The 17,791-nt window shown below is 33.7% G+C and overlaps 1 protein-coding gene across 1 annotated transcript; it reads right to left on the bottom strand.

Moving 5' to 3' along the window:
* Positions 1–5,321: 5,321 nt before the first annotated feature.
* On the bottom strand, positions 5,322–7,191 carry LOC107614514 (serine/threonine-protein kinase WAG1-like). Its single transcript, XM_016316700.3, has one exon. The coding sequence runs from the start codon at positions 7,022–7,024 to the stop codon at positions 5,546–5,548; it is 1,479 nt and encodes a 492-aa protein (XP_016172186.1). The 5' UTR covers positions 7,025–7,191; the 3' UTR covers positions 5,322–5,545.
* Positions 7,192–17,791: the final 10,600 nt, after the last annotated feature.

Raw genomic sequence — 17,791 nt, forward strand, 5'->3', positions numbered from 1 at the left:
ATAAAATTTTATTTCAATATTTAAAGGTTTATTTGCATTAATTGTTTACTATTTTTCAAATAGAAAAGATAATTAAAAAAAATATAGCTATTAAAATCGACGGTAGCATTTTCGCTTTTTAAATCTAAAATAGACAAATAAAACAAAGAGTAAACTACCATTTCTACCCACGAAAGTTGAACACGCTGACATGTCTACCCATAGAAAAATAAAATTACCATTTGTACCCATAAAATATGAGTTCCATATAACAAAATTATCCAAACACTAAAAAATCACATAAAATCTCCAAATTACCCTTATCATCATCTGCATCATCCACCCCTCCTTCCTTCCTTCCCTATCTCACCCTCGTCTGAGCCAAACTCTGAGTTCAAAGGCACCACATCTCATTTCCTTTATCACTACCATCACCACCATCACCACTATACGTCCATCATCATATTCTTCACATAAAGCAGCAGCAGCAACAACAACAACAACAACAACAACAACAACAACAACAACAACAACAACAACAACAACAACAACAACAATAGAAAAAGCAAAGAGAAAAAACGGTTCTTCCTCCCTCACTAAACAGCATCGACGATGATGGTGGCAGCGACACCCACCGGCGCCGTCGCCCTCTCCTCCTTCTCCGATCTCTTGCGCACTCTCTTCCTTCTAAACCAGTGACAACGACGGTGACGGACTCAATCAATGGCGGCGACAGACGTGACGGAGCCGGCAACAGCAGGGCTCGACGGCGGTGACAGCTCCGCCTTCCTTCATTCCTTGGTTCTTACTCGCATCTCCTCTTTGGGCTTCCTCAATAATGGCGACGATGATGCGATAGTGGCAGCGAGTCCCCACGTTGTCAGCGCGGTCTCCCTCTTCCTACTCTTCTCTTCTTCTTCCTCGGGTGGGTGTGTGTGTGTAATGTCTCCGTGTGTGAGTTTTGGAGGAAAAGGGAGTGGTGGCTGGGTGAAGGGGTGGTGGTGGGATTTGAGATTAGAAAGGGAAAGGAGGTAGTGGCTGGGTGAAGAGGGTTAGGGTTAGAAAGGTGGCTGCGTGAAGGGGGTGGTGGTGGGATTTGTGTTTAGAAAGGAAAAGAGGGTGGTGGCTAGGTGAAGAGGGTTAGGGTTAGAAAGGTGGCTGGGTGAAGGGGGTGGTGTGGTGGTGAAAATAAGGGTAATTTAGAGATTTTAGGTAATTTTTTAGTGTTTGGATAATTTTGTTGTGCGAAATTCATATTTCATGGGTACAAATGGTAATTTCCTTTTTCTATGGGTAGATATGTCAGCATTTTCTACTTTCGTGGGTAGAAATGGTAGTTTGCTCTAAAACAAAATATAGACAAAGAATTTGTCAGTATCTAAATAATTAAATCGACGACCATTATGTAGATTTTATTGAATCAAATATCGACAAAAATATTATCGATTTTGTATAATAATATCGACGGCAATGTTGTCGATTTTATTAAGCAGGTGAAATTCACAAACTCATATTATAGACGGAAATATTGTCGATTTTATTGAATTAAATATTGACAGAAATGTCGTCAATTTTGTATAATAATATCGACGGCAACATTGTCGATTTTAGTAAGAATGTAAAATTCTCAAACTCATTATAGAGAAAATATTGTCTATTTTATTAGAATTTTGAAAAATCGACAAGTTTAATAGCGACCACCTCTGCCGTCATTTTGCCGTCGATTTTTAATATTATCGACGGCCTGGCCATCGATTTTAATAATGTTTCTTGTAGTGAACCAAGTTAAATAATAAGATTTAGAATAATACTAATCATAATTGATTTTTATTATATTAGACAAATTTAATTGAACTTGATTAACAAAAAAAACTCACATGTAGTATTATTCTTTGTGTTTATATAATACCTTTATTAAAACTGAAGACATAAAGAATAACAATTTTCTATTTTCTACATCTACACTTGTATTTTGTCTAAACTACTAAATGCAAATTTTAACATGTGAAGGAAACATCATGTAAATGAAGTTAAATTAGTTTTTGTTTTGGTCTGAATGTTAAGGTACTATCCGAAAAGAAAAGGCAGTACAAATCGTACTGCTTTCCACGGTATAACTTGTTCCCAAAATTATAACTTTTTCTTTTTTTTTTTTATTTATATAACTTATATAACAACAAAAAGTTGTATTTTTTTGGGTTCCAGGATATTCAGTTCTGATACCAATGACTAATTTTTTGGCGGTCGAACATCCAGTTATCTGTTATACGATTCGCCATAAAGTGTTCCACATTAATACAAGAGTGAGGAATCAAACTCTTAGTGAGGTCAACAAAATTAAACTTACAGTATGATATCACTAGCATAGTACAATTTCAATAAAAAAATTACACAACACAGAAAGTATTAGAAGTGAGAATCGGAATATAATTTCAGTAGAGATCAGTAAAATACATCATATATATATATATATATATATATATATATATATATATATATATATATATATATATATATATATATATATATATATATAAATTAACATTTAGGTTGTAATTTATTAGCTAAAGTTATTCAGATATGCAATGCACACATACATCACATACCTTATTATATACTTGATTATGAGTCAACAAGTCGATTTTAGCCACTCAATTAATAGGAATAAGTACTTTTTTTCGCCCATAAGATTTGAGGTCAAAATCAAAATTGTTTTCGACCTTTTTTTCTTATTAAAATCATCCCCAATATTACAAAACGTTATAAAATCGTTCTTTTGTCCATAAATAATATTTGTCGGACAATTTTGTTCTTGAACAAAAATAAAAAAGAATCCTCCTCATTCTCACCACTCACCACTATGGCACTATCCTCCTCCATCATCAGTCATCACCACTGCCACTACCATACCATTCTTCATCCATCCAGTTCCTTAAATAACAGAATTCATTGGTAGCTGAATTAAAAAAGGCTAACGAAAGGATATCAAGAAAGCTTGCAGAACTGGAAGAACGAAGCCCCTAAACTCTACTTTGAATACCCACAGATCTGCTGGAAGTAGACACCTGAAGATGCCAACGGGCAACGCGACTCAAACAAGACTGTGGCATACTTTAAGCAAAATGGAATGATTGGTCTTTGACTGCATCAATAGCAACAACAACTCAATTTTGAAGTGAAAAAGGAGGAAAAAACTTGGCAAAAACAACTCAATGACAACAACTACTCAGAAATTATATTTTTCATTCCAAACCCTCTCCCTGTCGTTCCCTCATTTCTCTTCTCCTTCCAATTTTGCTTTTCTTTTTTTCCATCTCTGTTGGCGTCGCGGGCTGATAGTGGCGATGGAAAGTGTTGGACGCGGACAGTGGAGGAAGAAGAGAAATGGTGGATGGTGAAGGAGATCCATGTGAGGATGAGGAAAAAGCAGAGGAGAAGGGACCCACCGCCACCGTCTTCATAACCCACGGATCTGGCTCCGACATCGGTTGGCTCTTCCAGAAGATCTGCATCCTAGGCCATGGCCGCTCCAATAGTAAACGGGCTTGATCTTCTCTGCACCACATGAAAGTGAAGACAAAGAAGATGAAGATGAAGGATTGTTATTGTAAATGAGAAGAAGAAGACGATGAAGAAGAAAGAAGATATGAAAAGAAGAAGATGAAAGGTGAGAACTGATGATGATGAATTGATGATAGGATAGAATTTAGGGTGGAGGGTCAGAGAGTAGGAGAAAGGAAAATTGAGGGTGAGTTTGGGGTGGAGAGAGAGACGAAGAGATGCTAGATATGTGGGTGGAGTGGAATTTTTTTTTTAATATTATTTTTATTAATAATTAAGGGTAATTTGGTCAAAAAAATAAAAAAAAATTATAACATTTTGTAATGTTAGAAATGATTTTAATAATAAAAAAAGTCAAAAACGATTTTGATTTTGACCTCAAACCTACCTTAGGACGAAGTACTTATCCCCAATTAATATTACCGTAACAAATCTCTACCCTAATCTGTCCATGAAGATGAATATGAATGCATCGGCAAACAATTTCGTCCAAGTTTTTATATAACATTAGAGAAGAAAGTCCATTTATTTAAGTAATAGATTTTCTCGGGATGTTCCTTCAATAATCTCCTACTAGTGATAAGGTTGAAAACTTCACAAAGAGTCAGTTTTTCGAAATTACAAACTTGCATCCCATCTCCATAGCCATGAGCAACTCTCTTCAGATAGCCCAAATTTCAATCTGTAAAACACTGTGAACAGGCACTTTATTGGATTCATCGTGAATACTAGTCCCTTCTTCCTTTCTTTGTTGCTGAATTGAAAAATGACTTAATCAGCTAATACTAATTATTGAATTATTGATTTTTATTTTATTTCTCACAGTATCTCTAGTTATAAACAAGGTAAATTCGCATCCCTAATCTTTATCTAATTGAATGAGTTAGAGCACCTACAATGGCGAATTTCTTTTTCACTTTTTTCTGACACATAGGAACTTTAACCATTGGAGGAGATAAGGAATGAGTTCCCGCACGGGTCTCAAGGTGAGGGAGTCCCTCTAAACAGGGACTCAAGTTAATCAATAATAACTTGCCATTTGACAAGTTATTTTAAAAAAATAATAATATAAAATCAGAAATAATTAAATAATCATATTAAATAATGAAATAATAATTAAATTAGTAATAATTATAATAAAAATTATATTAAATAATTATATTTTTATTTAATTAATAATTTATATTAATTATTTAAAAAATAATTAATTAAATTAAATAATTAAATTTACTTACATTAAAAAATAAATTTAATTTTTACACCTTACAAAATAATTCTTAGTTGAGTTAGTTATTTTTATTTTTAAAATTTAAAATGCTACGATATTATTAAAATTAGCGATTGTAAACACAAAACTATAAATTAGTGTAATTTCGAATTATATATTGTGTATTATTATTACATATAAATTTATTTAATATTAATATCTTTTAATAGTGAATTATTTTTAAATTTATAAATTTAAATAATATTATTAAAAAATCAATTACATTAATTTTAAGTATTTTAATTAATTAATTAAGTGGGACCACAACAGAGACTAAAGTTAGTTCCTCTTAATGGAGAAGAGAGAGATACTTTGAGTTCCTATTTACCGTTTATGACGCAAAAGTTGATGTGGAGTTATTTTGTATGACAGGTAGGTCATAAATAGGTACTGAGATGAGTTCCCTACTCTGAGATGGTTATTCAACTTATTCAAATTAGTTTAATTATTGTGTATTTTACCACAATATTTTGGAGGAACTAAAATAAATGAAAACATTACAAAAGATGTAAAATTTAGTCAAGGATAAATAATCATCATGAACGTTCTGTGTGTCGTCACTGTGATTCATATACAACAGTCAAACTTATCTCGTAAAATACTGCACACCCAAAACTATGGTTACAACTTACAAGTTACAACTTACAACACTATCCTATCTTCCAATGCTTACAAACTCCCACTACATTCAAAAATCAAAACTATAAATCCCATCTGAGCTTTGCATTGCGCATTGATTTACCTAACTTTATAACAATTAACAAAATGATAATAATTCCCATTACTATAGTTTGTATTCGAATTATATTTGTTCCCCTTCTTCCTCATCACATACTCAAGCGCTTTCCACCACCACTTTCTCCTTCTACCATGTGTCACGTGACTAGTCACGTGCTGCAACGACCTACTCCTCTTCACCAACCCCCTCACCTCCGGTGCCTTGTACGTCCGAATCAACGGCCACTTTATCCCATCAAAAAACGGGTGCCGTTTAATATCCGTTGCACCTCTGGCGCACCCTAGCCTCCTCCTCGGATCCTTCACCAAAAGCTTCTCAATCAAATCCCTAGCTTCACTTATCCCTTCCTCCAATTCCTCTCTCTCATTAACGTAAAATCTCACGTCCCTGCTGGATGCTATATTGCGCAGCGTGCTCTCTTTACTATACCCCTTAAACGGCGTCGTACCATACAAAAGTTCATAGATGAAAATCCCAAAAGCCCACCAATCCACGCCGTTACCATGACCGTTACCAGAAACAAGCTCTGGAGCGAGATACTCGTGGGTCCCAACACACGATCGTGAAAACGCCGTTGTTGGTTCCGCAACAAACTCCGCCACCACGCGCTCCGTAAATCGAGATTTGTTGCTATAGTTGTTATAACAGAAACAACGGTTTCTTGAGTTTGTTGTTAGTCTCGGGGAATGTGACCTACGCTCGAAAACAGGTGCCACGTCAGCTTTAAAGCAGAGATCGAAATCCGAGAGCATGACGTGACCGTCCTCGCGTAACAGAACGTTCTCTGGTTTGAGATCTCTGTAAACTATTCCTAGCGCATGGAGGTACTCGAGCGCGACGAGAACCTCCGCTGCGAAGAATCGAACCGCCCGGAGAGAGAGCCGGTTGCCGGGCTGTTTGCGGAGGAGGGAATGGAGGTCTCCGTTGGGGCAGTAGTCGATGAGGAGGCAAGTGTAGTGAGAAGCATCGATGCGCGCGTAGAGCGTGGGAAGGAAAGGGTGGTCTAGCGCGTGGAGGATTTCTGCCTCGGTTTCTACGTGGGAGAGTTTCTTGGCGTTTAGGAGGTCTTTGTCAACGACCTTGAGGGCGAAGGTGGCGCCGCCATGGTGATCGTCACGGAGGCGGCAGAGGAAGACGCGGCCAAGGTTTCCGGTGCCGAGATGGCCGAGGATCTTGAGATGTCGTAGGTGGAGGCGGCCGTCGGAGGAGAGGGCGGTGGCAGCGCGGATTGCGGACCAGTGTGGGTCGGAGCTGCGGTGGGGACGGCGGAGGACGGAGGCAGATGAGGTTGTAGCGGAGGCGGATGCGGCGGAGAGACGGTCGTTGAAGCTGAAGCTGAGGGTGAGACTGCTGGTGCGTGTTAGGGAGGTGCGGGCGGAGGAGGAGGCCGTGGTGAAGGTACGGTCAGTGGTGGTGCTTGTGAAACTAAGATCAAGATCTGTATCTGGCGGGAACAAGAATGTGTCCTCTACCATCATATTGAATGAACGAACAATTATGGAACCTTAATGCTGTTAATGTTTTGTTCTGTTTGTGTTTGTGAATGATGAGAGTGAGTTTTTTAACGTTGTTATTTGAGGGTGATGTGTGTATATAAACTATACAGGAGAGAGAGATAGAGAGAGAAGGTGGGAGTGAAGATTCATAATTCATAAATCATAAAGTTGACCCAAATGAAGGGAGAGACTAGAGAGGGACACAAGCATATGGAGAGTCGACAATGCAGAGGTTAGGTTAGGTTGACCCACTGGGTGTTTACATTTTACTAATATTTTTAATGAATAATGTTACGAAAATAATATTTTTAAGAGAAGTGCTAGCTCAGCAATTTTTGTGTTTTGTAATCATCAGTTGGTCATCAATAATATTTTAATGATGTGAAATTATATTTAATGATAAAAGATCATTCACTTTTCTTTTGATGATTAAGTATTGATTACAAAATACAAAAATTACTGACTCTCTAGATTTTCTCGATTTTTAAATTATCTTATTTAATTTAATATTTATAATTTTATGTATATAATATTTAAAATTATTTATTTATTATATGTAATATTATATATTTATTTTTAAAAATAATTAAATATAAAATAAAATAAAATAATTTTTAATTAATTTAAATTCATTTTTATTGTTTTCTAAATATTTTGTATTTTAATAATGTCCTGACTTCTAATGATTCATTTGGGTGGCAGTACTAGTATTATTTTAGTAACAATTATGATCATCGCCAGGGTTTCCATTATTGTTATCATTATGGACTGGGATTGGGAGTCTACTCTTTAATTACTGTATTTTTCATGTATGTTTTATTTTTGGTTCACAATCCTACATAACTAGAAAATAGATTAATACAGACAGATTTACAGATAGATTTAGTCTTTATTACAGACAAATTTTTGGTTATTGATGAAATTACCGACGGATTTTGTCCTTCTGTAAAAACTCCGTCGGAAATTATTTACCGACAGATTTTTTTCCGTCGGAAAATTACAGACGGATTTTTACCAGTTACCGACGGATTTTTCCTCTGTAAATTTTCTGTCCATTTCCCAAAGGCGACAAACTTTCCGACGGATTTTCCGGATTTTCCGACGGATTTTCCATCTGTAATTTGAACTTTGGAAAATTCTCTTACACTTTAATTACAGACAGAAAATTCGTCTGTAAATCCGTCAGTAAGGTAAAATAGAATTTTTTTTATTTTTCTAATTACAAAATAAACTTATTTTCATACAAAATAAATATAAATTTAATAAATACAAATTTTTATTGATGGTATAAATAGAAAAACACACCAGAGTACAAAACGCTTTCTTTATAATAAGAAGCAATTATTTCCATGCAATAATACAATCTAAATACATTAGATGACAAATAACTATTAGTGGACTCATCAAGATTCAATATCCTAATTTATGGATAGCTTCATTCTTTCTTGAGCTTCTTAGTGATGATGTCAATATACTTGCTTCTTGAGATTCTTGGTCCATCAAAATTATTCGCTGCTTCCTACTTTCTGAGCAGAGGATGTCTACCTTACTATATCCGATCTACACTCAGACAACAAATAAGGCAATTATTTCAACTTGACTAGCATTGAAGAGTGGGTAAATTTGTTAGTATTCTTAAAAGGGTGGAAATAAATTTTACTCAGGTGGTCAAAGTTGATGTCAGAAAGAAATGTAATTGCACATATACAGTCATGCTATAGAAAAAATCTTATTTTGAGCATGATACCTTCAACTCTGCTATCTCTTGTTCTCGTTTTGCAAATGTTACAATGAACGCAGCTTCCTTTTTCTTTGCCTTTTCAAGCTGATAACAATAGATATATGTCAATTGTCAATGATAATTGATAATTAATCAATGGATAGTGAACTACATCAACAGAAAAAAAAGGGCAGATTATATTCTAAACCTGCTCTCTTAAAGACTCCTCTGAGGATTTCAGGGCCTGAAGATAATCAGGCAACATTTTGGGCTCTGGAAAGAACAAAGGTTAACTAATAGTTCACGGATAAATTTATAACAAAAAAATAAAGCAATTGTGTACAAAGAACTAAAACTTGAACAATTAAAATGCAGATGTATATCACAATTAACATGCCAAAGACAAGGAACAAACTAACCAGGAGTGGCACCAGCAGGTACACAAGGCTCATTTTGAATTGAAGAATGCCAACTTTGAATCTCAGATTTAGCAGCCTCAAGTTCATTCTGGAAAATTCACTGATCAAGTCAATAGTTATAAATGAAGCCTTGTCATTGATAACCAATCATGAATTCATCTCTTAAATTACATGAAATGTAACTAAAGTCCACTTTTAACATGACAACAGATAGTAAATAAATAAAATAATAAAAAAAATAGAATAATAAATATTTAGACAATAATGTGTGCACAAGAAAGATAATGGTAGCAGAAGGGGCAAATTCCAATAATGGAAGAAAACGTACTTGGCACGTTGCAAGTGTATCCTTACAGTTCTGAAGGCTGTCAATAACAAGATTCGAAAGAATGAAAGGAAAAAGAAGGGTTAGGCACAAACTAATGTTGTTAATAGTAACTATACTTAAAGAAATTGTTAAAATAGCAATATGAAGTTGGATAAGCTCTAAAATAACTGCAGTTTATTGAGTTATTCCATGCACCACGCATCTGAAACGAACTTTTTTCTTTATATATATATAGAAAAAGGGAAAAAGGGAAGAAGTCTCATTAGACATTCAAGCCAGTAGCAACTTATGACATGACGAGTTGCCCCCTGCTCATTCTAAATAACAGCAAGTAATTTGAAGTTTGCTGTATCTATCTATAAATGCATACTTGTGAAAAGTTTTAGCTTAGGTCTCTCCACTTCTACTAGGGTTACATAAATAATATGGAAAAGATAGACCTACCTCCAGAAGTTGTTTGTTTTGAGGCAAATTCTTTATGCCATCTACCAAGATGTCTCTAGCAGCATCCATGTTGTTTGTACTCTTGAAACCAAGAAAGGAACATGGAAGTAACAGGATTGGTTAACTACACCTCAAATCAGCATGCAAAATGAGAAGGATCAATATTTATTCTGTTTATGATTATGATATGTTAGCTGCAACAAATGAGAAAACCTTGTAGCTACTAATTGCTAGTAGTAACTATAGCCTAAAAACTTCATTTACGGCTTTTATAGAATGTTGCTTAGCCTTTTAGAATGAAAATTCAACAAAAAATGATAAATATGCCATGTACCATATATTTTAGGTGAGAGAAATGGACATATAAATTAGGGAGGGCATGCTGTAAATTCTCTTCAGCAACAGCCATCTCTATTGCTTCTTTGTATATACCACAAGCTGACTCCATATTTCCCTGCAAAAAAATGTAACAGGTAGCGCATGTAGTCATCTTTTCTGTATCAGCTTATCATCAAAGAGTAAAGCTTTCTTCAATTGTAGCAAAGGCTAATTGCATACCAAACGTTTCTCCATATTGGCTCTTAATATAACATTTTGCACAAAATCAGAATCCGACTCTTTACCAGTCTGCTGAATATATGCAGCGCGAGCAGCTAAAACATCTCCTATTTATTCCTTAAACCTGGCATTGAAGAAATGGATTTCTGGTACACTCTTTTACAAATAGGAGTCATAATTCAAGGTAAATCAAAGCATACACTATAAATAATCCAACTGTGCAAATTTAATGGAAATTATTATTAGTGTAAACCTGTACTAAGATCTATACCACTATCTTAGCTATCAATATAACTTTTTCTACATAAACAGATTTTCTTATATGTTTCCAAAATCGATATAGTTGAAGGAGGAGGACTAGAGGCACATGACCAGAGGACCAGAGATTTTCTTGCATTTGATGACTCTATTAAGACAAAAAATTACAAGTGCTAAATAAATTACATGTGATTTAGCAAAGTCGGCTGGGAAATTCAACAGTATTGCAGATAAATTTCTTTAACCCATGTTGCAACACACCACTGATTTGGACCTTCCACCTAAACCCTTATAATGTGCCATTTTTATTTGGTTCCATTCTAATCTGTAACTAACAGAACATGTCAACTGACGCAAACAACTCTGACATGACAGATTAGTTCAATTGCAAGAAAGAACAATAAGTCAATTAGTTGAATTGACCTGTGCACTGATTCAATCAACAGAGTAGCAAACACCTAAATTTTAACTAGAGAAACTGTTTCAATTTTTTAAATACTTCCTCACCTCTCCCTGGAATTAAGTTTATCACCTAAACATAATCTCAAGATAAAATAGAAAATTCATAGCACCAAAATGACAGCCAACAAATAACAGCAGCTAATTGTTTCACAGCATCTTTTACCCAAACCATTCAAGTAGCAAGCATGAACACAACTACTTTTACAAATGTAGCAAAACATGACTGAATATCTTATTATAGTTTCTACATATTAGCAAAGTCATTACCTTCATAGAGATTAATTTAATCTATACTCATGATAGATGGATATCAATGAGAAAAACAAAAAAAGTGGAGTGCATAATATCATATGCAGAACATGTGCATTTTCTATGCAGAAATTTTAAACCTTACTTAATAATTGTGAGCACAAACTCCAATAAGTGGTAGATCAATGTCAACAACATGAAGATTAGGTTCCTGAGAGGTGACTTTCTTCAAGAAAGTGGCTATTTCTTTTTTTTGATGAAGATGAAATATGAACTGCAAAGAACAATAGCAATCTGAGTCCAACATAACTGAATATTATATAGAATAACTCAAAAAACTTTTGAGAACATTGTGAAGGCTATTGAAGTCATAGGAAGAATCATCCAAGTTTAAAATGGGCTTGGCTCAGGGATTGCCCAGAAAAATATGCAGAGACTAAATCACTTTTCATCCACTTATATTCACATTCTAATCAAACAAATGCCCGATAAATAACAAGGAGATGATTACAAAATTTAGAGGAATATTATTATGTTAACTAGCATTCAAGCATTGAACCGAACAATTACGACTATTGACCACACATTTTATCACACTTTTTGTCTTATATCTTCTTCAAATTCAATTATTTTGATAGTTATCTTTGCCTAAAGGATTAAACCTTGAATGGAAGAAAATAATGGAAGAAAATAACTAGTTCCTATAAGGATCATATAATATCTAGTATCATGAGAAGAACCATCTCACCAAAAGCAATAAATGGTTTTTGATCTTAACACTACCCATGATAAAATTAAGGAAACCAAAACTTGAATAAGACATGCTAACATTCTTAACATAGGGAACAGTATAGCAAGATCTAATCCATAAACTAGCAATACTTTCCATGAACAAGTACTACAGAACAATCATCAATCAAATGTATGTCCAAACAAACAGAACCTAAGACAAGCAAATACTTGTAACCATCATCACCAACTACAATTACAAGATTACAACTATCTATTAAATAAACAACAAACTAGCAATTCAGAATGGACTTCCAGGGTGAGAATAAAATTAAGCCAAATAAGCTGCAGGCAGATAAATTACAATTCCATACTTTCAACCAGTTTAAAACAAGAACATGCAAACCAATAAATAAAATTAATTTAATCAAATTAGCTTACTTTATACAAGAGTATGTTTGAGTTAATGATTTAAGTGACTATTAACAGAAAGTTACTAATAACTAACTAACTAATTCACCATCTGTAATAATAAGTACCTATGTGGCTGACAAACACTGTGTCGATCAGTGAGGTAAGTGGATCAGCTGCCAATGCCAAAGCAGCAGATAGTGCAATAGACAGTATTTTCTTCCCCAGTTCATCAAATTTAAGCCACCCATCTCTGTTCAAAGCAGGTATATTAAACTTCAAAACTCCAATTTACATGCAAATAACCTAAAAATAGAAGAGAAAGACAAACTTTTTAACTAAAAATTCTCAGTCACACATTAAATCAGATTCAAAGAAAGAGTAGGCAGAAACTTTATCAAATTAAATCCTATTTAATAACCAAAAACGAAAAAAGAAATTAAATAAAAGGCAACATATTGTTCAAGTAAAATTTCAAATAGTTTTGCTATGACAACAGAAAATGCATATGCATACCTCCTCCTCTTCCTCAGCAATAAAAATGAAACTAGTCAATGCATTCAGGAATCTTGATTTCACGAACAAGTTTATAAGAACACAATAAAAAACTATAACCGTTACAAGTTCTTATCATAGAATAGGAAATAGAATCATAGTGACGGAACATAGGATAATATAATTAGAGTTAGAGATGGTATTGAAACAAAGAAAACAGCGATGAAAGAGAAAGGAGATTAGGGTTACTTGCACAGCTGAGGCAAGATCGAAGAGAGAAACACAGCAACACACGGAAAAGAGCAAGCACTAATGGCGAGATCGAAGAGAAAAACGCACATTAGGGTTTGAAAGGGAGCGATGCGAGCAAGGCCGACGGAAGGGCTGCGACGAAGAAGAACCGGGAAGGGGTGTGACGGAAGGGAGCAATGCGAGCAAGGCCGATGGGAGTTGAGTGCAATGGAGGTTCGGTGAGCCGGCGGTGCAAGGCTGATAGCGCCGTCGATGAAGCATTTAGAGGAATGAGCGTGGAATCGCGAAGGTGTGGTGTGAAATGAAGAGGTATAACCGTGATCTTCAAATCTTTATTCTAATATTTCCAACGAAAATTTTAAATTACAGACGAATTTTGCGTCTGTAATAATTTAATAAAATGCAGCATTTTGTCTATTAATTACAGACGGATTTTTCGTCTGTAATCATTTTCAACGGAAAAAAATTTAATTTTTCCGACAGAATTATAGGCGGATTCTCTTTTCCATCTGTAATTTATGCTAATTCATTTTTTTGTTTTCCAACAAAAAATTCCTCTAAAATTCTGTCTGTATTTCTGTGGGATAAAATCCGCCGGAAATATCCGTCTGTAATAACTAATTTTCTAGTAGTGCCATCTCTATATACAAGTAACTAATTTTTTGACGAGCTAAAAGGCTAAGTGAATTTGAATTTAATACTATGAACGTCACTAAAGTTAAAATATGTCTTCAAACACAATAAATATTTTCAAAATAATTACAGATTGTATGTCTTAAAAAGCATAATCGCAATAGTAGAAATAAATTTAAACTTGCATTTTGGTTGTGTGATATATTAATTTGATCTTTTTTTCAAAATTAGGCCAAACAAATTAATTTGATAAAAAAATAGTGAATCAAAACTTGAATTAGTCTAAATTAATATTATTTTTTTAAAAAAATGACTACAATACACTTATTATAAAAAATGACTAAAATACTCTTATTATATTTATTAATTTTGAGAATCTTAAATTCTAGTCCTTTACTTCTCTGCCATTATAGGATTAGGATTTAGAGTTTTTAAAATTATATATAGGAGTATTTTAGTCATTTTCTATAATAAAGGTATTCTAGTCATTTTTTATAAAAAAATAATATTAATTTAGATCGATTCAAGATTTAATTCACTATTTTTTCGTTTAAATTAATTTGTCTAACCTAATTTTGACAAAAATAACACGACTTAATCAATTATGTGTTAACTGTTAAATTTTAATTAATAAAAACATCTTTAAAAAAGACGTTTTAGACGTCTTTATCTGAGTGGTTCCTATATTTTAATTACATCAATTTTACTGTGTTTATGAATTAGTATCTAAATTATATTTAATTTGTTTTTTATAATAAATTTTAAATTTTTAAATTATTTATTTTTATTCTTTTATACTTTCATAACAATTACCTTTGAATTATTTATTATATGTATTAAGTTTCTTGGACATCATATCAATTAAGTCTTGAATAATAGTGCAAGACTTGGTGTGGTTAGTATATGTCTATTTTTCTTATAAGTAGCTTTGGCGACCGAAAAGAAAAAGATAATTCATGATCAAGTATAGGTTCATAAAGTTATTAAGACCGTTCAAATACTCTCCGTTCATAAAGTATATGTCTGCATATTTATTTGTTTAGATAAATGCAGTAGTGATGAGTCGGGGGTATATTTTAATGGAGTAGTAAATAATGAATCAGGAAGATGTGCAAAGTATACAGATATAGGGGCTAGGTTGGCTGTGTCGCTTTACAGGAGCACAATTTATTACTATCATAATGAAACTTAAATCTAGACTAGAGTTACTACTAGCCAAGTAGCTAGACACTAATCTTTATTATGACCTTAGAAATGGATAAGTTTGCTGAATCTGATTATTAAAGATAGGGTTTTGCTAGGCTAATTTTTTTTGTCGTTGTAAAACTTTTCACGTATTACAGAAAATATTATATAAATTTGGTGTAATTTATTGATATGGGATTGATGAATAGATTTAAAATAAATCTTGAGACTTGAATCACGATTTGAATAAGCAACAAAAAAAAAAAAAAAAACATAAAATGAGACTATCAATCTGAAAAAAATAATAAATTTTTCTTCTCAAAAAAAATAAAAGTCACGATTTACTTGTAATATGTGACAAATAAAATTGATAATGTTGATTTTTTTTTCACAATTTTAAAAAAAATTTTAATTTGTAAACGATAGTAATAATTTGTGTATTTTCTCTCTATATAAAGAGTATTCGTGAATGTAATTTCTTACAAATGTTCATATTTTTATCTATTGCTTCTACTCTTTTATTTCTCTTCTTGCTTCTCTTTTCTTGGTTGTCTATGTATAGTTTTCATGATAAGAAAATAAAAAGATAGATAAGGGAAAAGAGGATAGATAAGGGTGTTTTTTTCCTACTAGACCTCTAAGAAACCTGTTCTTAGCAACCTAGGTCACCGGAAGGGGCTCCCTACTAGACCTTCAAAGAACTTGTCCTTGACAACCTAGATCAGAGGGATGAAAATTGAATCACTCAATTTTCTCCATGCAACAAGCGAAGCAAATCATTCACCTCACTTAATCACACTAAAAAAAGTGCATAAAGCACTAAAGAAATTTTATTCATCAAAAGTTATGTAAATTGTCTCACCAGAAGGTGTTTAAATAGACCCCAAACAAACTAGCTAAAAGATAAGATAAGATAACTAATTTAAATCAAATTTGATCTTATTGGATTAGATCAGATTTGATTTAAATTTTAAAATCCTAAAGATATGATAACTAATTTAAATCAGATTTGATCTTATTAGATTAGATCAGATTTGATTTAAATTTAAAATCCCTAAAAATACTACTAAACAAATCAAAAGTAACTCAAATCTTCCAACAAACTCTAACAACAAAACAAACCAAAATAAATGCCTAAAAAATTCGAAAATTAATAATAAATTATGCCTCGCATTAAATTTGAAAAGCATTATTGGGTTTCTTGTTGTCCTGACTTAGCCCAATGGGCCTTATGAATTGTTGCCCTTTCAGGACCACTATTTTTTAGACGAACTCTTGGTCTTCTAGATGTCCAAGACTGGCATGGCACAATTCTTCTAGAATTCAGATCCTTGAATATGACAAGATTATCATTCCGTCCCTTAGCTCTAAGATGACGAAAATGTCCTCCTGACCACATATCATTCTCTCCCTCTTCAAAAAGATTCGTCCTCGAATCTTGCATGAGATGCTCTTCGTCCCTCCAAGGAATCCAAACCCAATCTCCAGGTTTAAATACCATGGTTTGATGACTCTTCTCTACCCACTGAATTGTGGCTATGTCCTTCATGTGTGCAAGTTCAATCTTTCCAACCATAGTTTCACCATCTTGTTCAAAGTGTGCAATTTTGTCTTCTTTTCTTTTCATCCATATTAATGCCTCCATAGTTGATCAGTGAATCTACAAAGCCTGGGAAAGTTGATATAAAAACACTAGGAATTTCATGGTTAGATGTATGAGAAACTAAGGATTCCATGGAATTCAATGATACTAAGGCACTCTTGTCTAAGCTAGAACTTTCTAGATCTCTCTCACAAGTGTGTTTATTGCTATCAGTTTCTTTGTCACTCATTGACTCCTTTCGCTCACTATTCTCATATTTTCTCTCAAAACTCTCGCTTTCAATCAAACATGGATTCTTTTCACTCAAACACTCAATCTCTTTCTCAATTTCTTTTCTCTCATATTTTTCAAATTGCTCACATCCCAAGGACCCAGTTGAGAAATTCTGTACTGTTGAATCTTCCAAGGACACATCACCCTCCACAGCATACTCAACAAATTCTTCCATCTCTGGCTTTGAAGAAGAATGAAAGATAGGCATAGAAGAATTTCTCTTGTTATGGCGATCTATTATTTGTTGCACCTGCTCCCTGTCAATGGCCAATTTGACCAAATCGTCCAGGGTCTTGTAACGGTAACCTTGGACTATATCTGCAAGTTCTTCGTGTAATCCAAACAAAAATCGTTCCATAAGAACCTCAGGACTCCTTTTGATATTAGCCTTGTCCATCAAATATAAAAACTCCTTGTGGTACTCCATCATTGATTGTGAACCTTGTTGCAACTTACAAAATCTTCCAAAAATTTCATTGTGGTAAGATGATAGTACAACTCGATTCCTCATGTGGTATGATAATGTCACAAACTGTCTCCTCATGATTTTCTTCATCTTCTCCCAGCTGCAAATTGGACTCTTTCCGTACCATCTTCTGGATCTTCTTAATTCAGTCCACCATATACGGGCATCATCGGAAAAATTGGCTTGTACTAGTCGAACATTCTTTTCCTCTGAAAGGATGCAAGTTGCAAAAAACGACTCTACCTTTCTTTTCCATTCGAAATA

Source organism: Arachis ipaensis, chromosome B8 (genome assembly GCF_059453495.1).
Source record: "Arachis ipaensis isolate K30076 ecotype BB chromosome B8, ASM5945349v1, whole genome shotgun sequence".
NCBI lineage: Eukaryota > Viridiplantae > Streptophyta > Magnoliopsida > Fabales > Fabaceae > Arachis > Arachis ipaensis.